Below are 6070 nucleotides of genomic sequence, written 5' to 3' on the forward strand. Positions count from 1 at the left end.
TTTAAATTATTTAATTTACTCGATCAAACTCTCTTAATTTTAATTACCCTAATTCTTTTTTTATTTGCTTTAGATCCATCACTAACCATCATTTCAATTTAAAAAAGATTAATTTAGAAATTTTTAACATCAGAACAAATGGAAGATATTTTACAAGTACATAAAAAGTTAAAAAAAATATAAACTTCATTTTCCTCTTAATTATTTTAATTTAAATATTTTTTGGGTTTCACCCCATTCGAATGCATTCTCTAAACCACATCCGGTTAGGAAATTAAGTTAGCCCAAATTTTTCTCAATCCTAATCCAAGAAGAAAAAAAATGATACAAAAATAAGAAAGAAAAGGAAAATATGAGAAAAAAGTGGAGTAATATTGAAAACTTTTGAAAACAATAGGGGTATTGTTAAGAGATTTTGAAATGTAGGTATGAAAGTGGAACAAGAATAAAATTACAGGGTCCAAAATATAGTTTTCCCTTCAAATCTAGCCCGTTACTTGCAAATTAAAATATCCCATTAAAGTGAGATTTTGAAAATGGAAACCACCCAAAGTTAGACAAGGAAGAAAATGATAGTAATGGGTTTCAGACAACGTCACAAACTTCTCTATAAGTAGACAAAGCTCTCCTTGAAACTCCAAACCCGAGCGCTTAGCAGTGAGCACTGTGCCTTTTTGTAATCCAAAGCCATATCCTCTTTCCTCTCTCTCTCTCTCCCCCTTAGCCTCTGAGATTTCACCTCACCATGTGAGTTCAAGAAAGCTCTGTTGTCATTGTTGGTTCTTGTTTTTTTTTTTTTCAAACTTGTCTAAGTTCTGAAGTTGCTCTTTCATTTACATCATTTTGATTCTTTAATAAGTGTGTGAAGAATGAAGTTCTTGTATCCATTCCTCTGTTTCCTTCCTGCTTTCAAGTGTTTTTTTTTCTTCTCTCTCTCTCTCTCTGTTTGTTTTTCTCTTTCTTTGATTCTCGGATATTGAATTGACTGGTGACTCGTATCTGCAGATATCAAGCGAGTAGGTGATTTGGGGAGCTAAAATGGGGAGATTGTCAAGATCTGTTTTGGGATTTCTATTATTATGCTGCTTGATAGTAGCTGGTGAAGCAGAATACCTGAAATACAACGACCCCAAGATGCCAGTAGGTGTAAGAATCAAAGACTTGATGAAAAGAATGACATTAGAAGAAAAGATTGGCCAAATGGTGCAGATCGAGCGCACTGTTGCCACTCCAGATGTCATGAAGCAGTATTTCATTGGTACGCACCCACCTCCAGAGTCTTTACAGTGTTTTCGAGTATTTAATATTTGAATGATGAGTTGTACTGTAAATGCAGGGAGTGTGCTGAGTGGTGGAGGGAGTGTGCCAGGACCTAAGGCCTCAGCAGAGGCTTGGGTGAACTTGGTTAATGGGATCCAGAAGGCGTCTTTATCAACCCGTCTTGGAATTCCTATGATTTATGGGATTGATGCTGTTCATGGCCATAACAATGTCTACAATGCCACCATTTTTCCTCACAATGTTGGGCTTGGAGTGACCAGGCAAGTATTTTTTTTCTTTTTATTTCTGAACAAACAAGGTTATCTTACCATTTTTTATCCGATTAGTTAAGATTATAAATTCTTGTCTTGTACTCAACTGCTTTGTCTTTGTTTAATTTTAGAGAACTCGTGTTAGCTGTCAAGGTCATCTTAAAGATTAATCTATGTAATGTATGCTGTTGCTTACCACTTTTTTAAAACACTGTTACTGATTGATGATAGGGACAGAGGATTTTCTGATTTGTAGTTAGCACTCAACAAATACGCAGATTAATTGTTAGATTAAAGTGTGAAAAAATCTAGTGGTTGAATTGCAGTACTGTAGAGTGATTAAATGATATCAGCTTTATTAGAATTCTGACATTCTTTGCTTCCACCAGGGATCCTCAGCTAGTCAAAAAGATTGGTGAAGCAACTGCTCTTGAAGTTAGAGCTACAGGAATCCCTTATGCCTTTGCTCCGTGTATCGCGGTACTAAGATGACAACAAATTGATTGTTACATGTTATAGAAAATTTTAACCAATTTTTCAAGTATGTGATTTGTCTTCTATGCTTGATTTTACAGGTTTGCAGGGATCCAAGATGGGGTCGCTGCTATGAAAGCTATAGCGAGGATCATAGGATTGTTCAGTTAATGACTGAGATTATACCTGGTTTACAAGGAGAGTTACCTGCCAATTCCAAAAAGGGTGTTCCCTTTGTTGCTCCTGGAAAGTAAGTGACATCCCAATACGTAGCTATTTTTATCTCTCTTGTTGATTCGGTGAAGTGAGGGTCCTAATTGCACTTGTTGCATAGTTTTTGCCTATCAAAGCTTTTGCTGCTGCTCATAATTCTTCCCGTGATTGAGCCCTTTGATTGAATTTCGAGGAAAAAAAATGAAAATGCTTTCTTCAACTTATAACTGTGCTATTCAACATGCTGTAATGTGTGATAAACATCTAATATAATCACACAACATTAAAGGTTCAAAGTCTTAATTTACCATTATTTTCCTATTTATTCCTCTAAATAAGGAACAAAAACAAATGGCAATAAAAATAGGTAGGTCAGACCAGCCCGTCCGGGTCTTCCAATATTCAAGCTTCATCTAGAAGACACTTCCATTATCTGATTTTGGGGGAAAGTGTCAGCATCCTTGGCACATATCAGTTTGTCATTTACCTGATGTATACTAGTAACTTCTTTTTTGGGTGGTCCAAAGCTCAGCCATGTGAAAGAGTGGGCCCGCCTTTATTGGTGGGGCATCGAGTCCTGTGGATAATCATTGAAGATCATAGAACATGGCAATATAAATCCTCCAGCATGAGCATTTAGTCCTTTAAGATCAACTCAAGCTTCATATTTTTGACCTAGCATGCTTGCTTGCTTTTGTGGGTCTAAAAATGTCGATTCATTTTGAAATTTTAAAATGGTGGACCAATAGCTTTAGATGCCTGGGAAAATTGTCTGCCTTTTCAGTCATCCAATATCTTGTAAATACAAAATTTTCCAGCAGAATAATCACTGGCAGTCAGGTGCACGTGCAATTAATAGGCCCCATATGCCAAGTCCATTCATTGGATAAATGCTAATCAACTGCTAATAATCTTGAACCTGTATGTCATCAAATCTTCAAGCTGATGCCATATTACCATTAGCCTTTTCACCATCAATGGTTAAAGATACATACTAATAAAAATATGATCAGATGATGTATACTAATACCATCAATTATAAGAAAAATCAGGTGAGTCCAGAAGGCGTCTGGTAGTGTACCCTATTGCTTAGGTATACAGACAACTTCCATTTTCTGGTTTCTTTTATGGATTGATTCTGAAAAATGAACTTGGAAAAACAGGTCTTGCTGGAATATTGTTCCTTAATTTATGGGTTTATAGATAATCAAGAAAGTAGTTTTGCTTTCTGTAATGAATTTAGTTCATTTGGAAGTATTATTTGACACTAGAAACCTTATAAGTAGCATTTTTCCCTAATCAATTTTTTACGTTGATCAGTACCAAGGTGGCGGCCTGTGCTAAGCACTTCGTGGGAGATGGTGGCACAACAAAGGGCATTGATGAGAACAATACTGTAATCAGTATGAATGGATTGCTCAATATTCACATGCCAGCATATTATAATGCCATCAGCAAGGGTGTTGCAACAGTTATGGTGTCCTACTCGAGCTGGAATGGGAAGAGGATGCATAGTAATCAAGATCTTGTTACCGGATTCCTGAAGAACAAGATGAAGTTCAGGGTAGAACAGCTATTAAAATGATTTTCCATTTTTTTCTCGAGATGTTTTTGGACATTCGAGACATAACTTATTTTGGTTTGTTTTCTCAGGGATTCGTGATATCAGACTGGCAGGGTATTGACAGGGTTACCTCTCCTCCACATGCTAATTATTCCTCTTCTGTGCAATCAGGAGTTGATGCTGGAATTGACATGGTTAGTCAAACTTTACTGCGATCAAGAAAATAATTATTTCAGCATCCCACAATGCAGTAAATGAGTTGAAAATTGAATCCAAAGGATGTTCGATGAGCAGAAACTTTAAGTTTCTTATTTGCCTTTTCCTTGTTTCCTTGCTAATGGGTGTCTTTTGTTTGCAGATTATGGTTCCATTTAACTTCACAGAGTTCATTGATGATCTAACTTATCAAGTGAAAAATAACATTATCCCTATGAGCAGGATTAATGATGCCGTACAAAGAATTTTAAGGGTTAAGTTTGTCATGGGTCTCTTTGAGAAACCATTGGCTGATCTCAGCATGGCCCACCATCTTGGCAGTCAGGTTTGCCGATTCAATCTTCCTTCTTTAAAGGCTTGTACATTTCATCTGTCCTGTAATATTGCAAAATTTTGTATCTGTTGATCACATGAAGTTCATTGAACAGGAACATAGAGAATTAGCGAGAGAAGCTGTGAGGAAATCCCTTGTTCTGCTAAAGAATGGCAAGTACACTACTGCTAAGCCATTTCTACCACTTCCTAAGAAAGCGCCAAAGATACTAGTTGCAGGAAGCCATGCTGACAACTTGGGCTACCAATGTGGAGGCTGGACAATCACATGGCAGGGTCTTGGTGGAAATGATCTCACAACCGGTATGTTTCTCTTATAACTCATAGGCACTGAAAGACTTGCCAGGAAAACCAACTTGTTGCAAACCCTGAAACAGCTCCCAATTATTTGAGATTCCCAAATGCTTTATTGCAAGGAATTAATTGGTGAGTTTCCACCATATTTTTTTTTATCAAGGAACACATGCTGTCCTAAAGGCATTCTGATTCTACCTTGCGCAGAGATAACGGCTAAAATGTATTAAGCTCACTGATGATTAAGGGGAGATGTCACCATTTTCTAGAAATTTTAGCAGAAGTAATCATTTTTCTCGATGTGATATTTTATTTTATGTAATGGATTACCATCTTCGTAAACAGGTACCACAATCCTCAATGCAGTGAATAATGCAGTTGATCCTACCACCCAAGTCGTCTACAATGAGAATCCAGATGCAAACTTTGTCAGCTCCAACAAATTCTCCTATGCTATAGTTGTCGTTGGTGAGCCACCATACGCTGAAATGTATGGTGATAGCTCCAATCTAACTATATCTGAACCTGGCCCTAGTACCATCAACAATGTGTGTGGAGCTGTCAAATGTGTCGTCGTCGTTATATCTGGCCGCCCTGTTGTGATCCAGCCCTATCTTGAAAAAATAGATGCTCTTGTTGCTGCTTGGCTTCCAGGAACAGAAGGCCAAGGTGTTGTTGACAATCTTTTTGGTGACTATGGGTTCACTGGCAAGCTTGCACGAACATGGTTCAAGACAGTTGACCAGCTTCCAATGAACGTTGGCGATCCACATTATGATCCTCTATTTCCATTTGGGTTTGGTATCACAACTAAACCTGCCAAAAACTAGAAATTCGCCAATTTCAGAGTGATGTCCTGCATTATTCACATCTTGTCGTCCCACTCCTTCGTGGTTAAAAAAACTCGAGGCTATTTCCCCTCTCCACGAGGAGCTCTATAGAGTGTTAAGAAAGAATAGAGACGAGGTGCATAGCTGCTCCAAGCTGTACTATTCTAAAACCTTTTGGGTTTTAATGACTAGCATCGTATCTTCAAAATGATCCAAGGTCCAGGTTATGAAGTGATCAATTCAATCTTTTAATCAATACTACATTGTTTTTTATTATGTTGCGAGCGTGGTCTCTATTTGACTAATAAGCTATCGAGTCTTCTCCGAATCAACCTCTACTCTCATAATCCACTTTCATCTATGGTTTGAGCGAAACAATCGCTAGCAATCCATTAACGCAGGCGTGTTAAATTCAGAGTTGTCTCTATGTGACTGCCCATCTTCTCAATAGATTCTCTACGATATTAAGTTTCCTAGTTATTCAACACCGGGCACAGCAGGGGTAATGGCCCAGTGGGCCACAAGGTCTGCCTACTTATCTTTTAACGATATAATTAAAGATTAGTGTTCCAATACAAAAGAAATACAAACTTATTTGATTGATATATAATCAA

General features: G+C 37.5%; 1 protein-coding gene across 1 annotated transcript; it reads left to right on the forward strand.

Annotated features, from left to right (window-relative positions):
* The first annotated feature begins 568 nt into the window (after positions 1–568).
* Positions 569–5732, forward strand: LOC118028231 (uncharacterized). The gene is made up of 10 exons (XM_035031764.2): positions 569–747; positions 1006–1258; positions 1337–1541; positions 1922–2012; positions 2108–2256; positions 3540–3783; positions 3873–3977; positions 4142–4324; positions 4428–4635; positions 4972–5732. Exons 2-10 carry the CDS (start codon positions 1039–1041, stop codon positions 5454–5456), a joined length of 1890 nt encoding a protein of 629 aa, XP_034887655.1. The 5' UTR covers positions 569–747; positions 1006–1038; the 3' UTR covers positions 5457–5732.
* The last annotated feature ends 338 nt before the right edge of the window (positions 5733–6070 follow it).

The sequence above is a fragment of the Populus alba genome, chromosome 9 (assembly GCF_005239225.2).
Source record: "Populus alba chromosome 9, ASM523922v2, whole genome shotgun sequence".
Classification (NCBI taxonomy): domain Eukaryota; kingdom Viridiplantae; phylum Streptophyta; class Magnoliopsida; order Malpighiales; family Salicaceae; genus Populus; species Populus alba.

Bases quoted from the DNA above. Each gene is read 5' to 3' on its own strand.
- LOC118028231 (XM_035031764.2), top strand. From the start codon at position 1,039: ATGGGGAGATTGTCAAGATCTGTTTTGGGATTTCTATTATTATGCTGC. The intron at 1,542-1,921 runs GCAAGTATTTTT...TGCTTCCACCAG, and splicing joins GTTGGGCTTGGAGTGACCAG to GGATCCTCAGCTAGTCAAAA. The intron at 3,784-3,872 runs GTAGAACAGCTA...TTGTTTTCTCAG, and splicing joins AGAACAAGATGAAGTTCAGG to GGATTCGTGATATCAGACTG.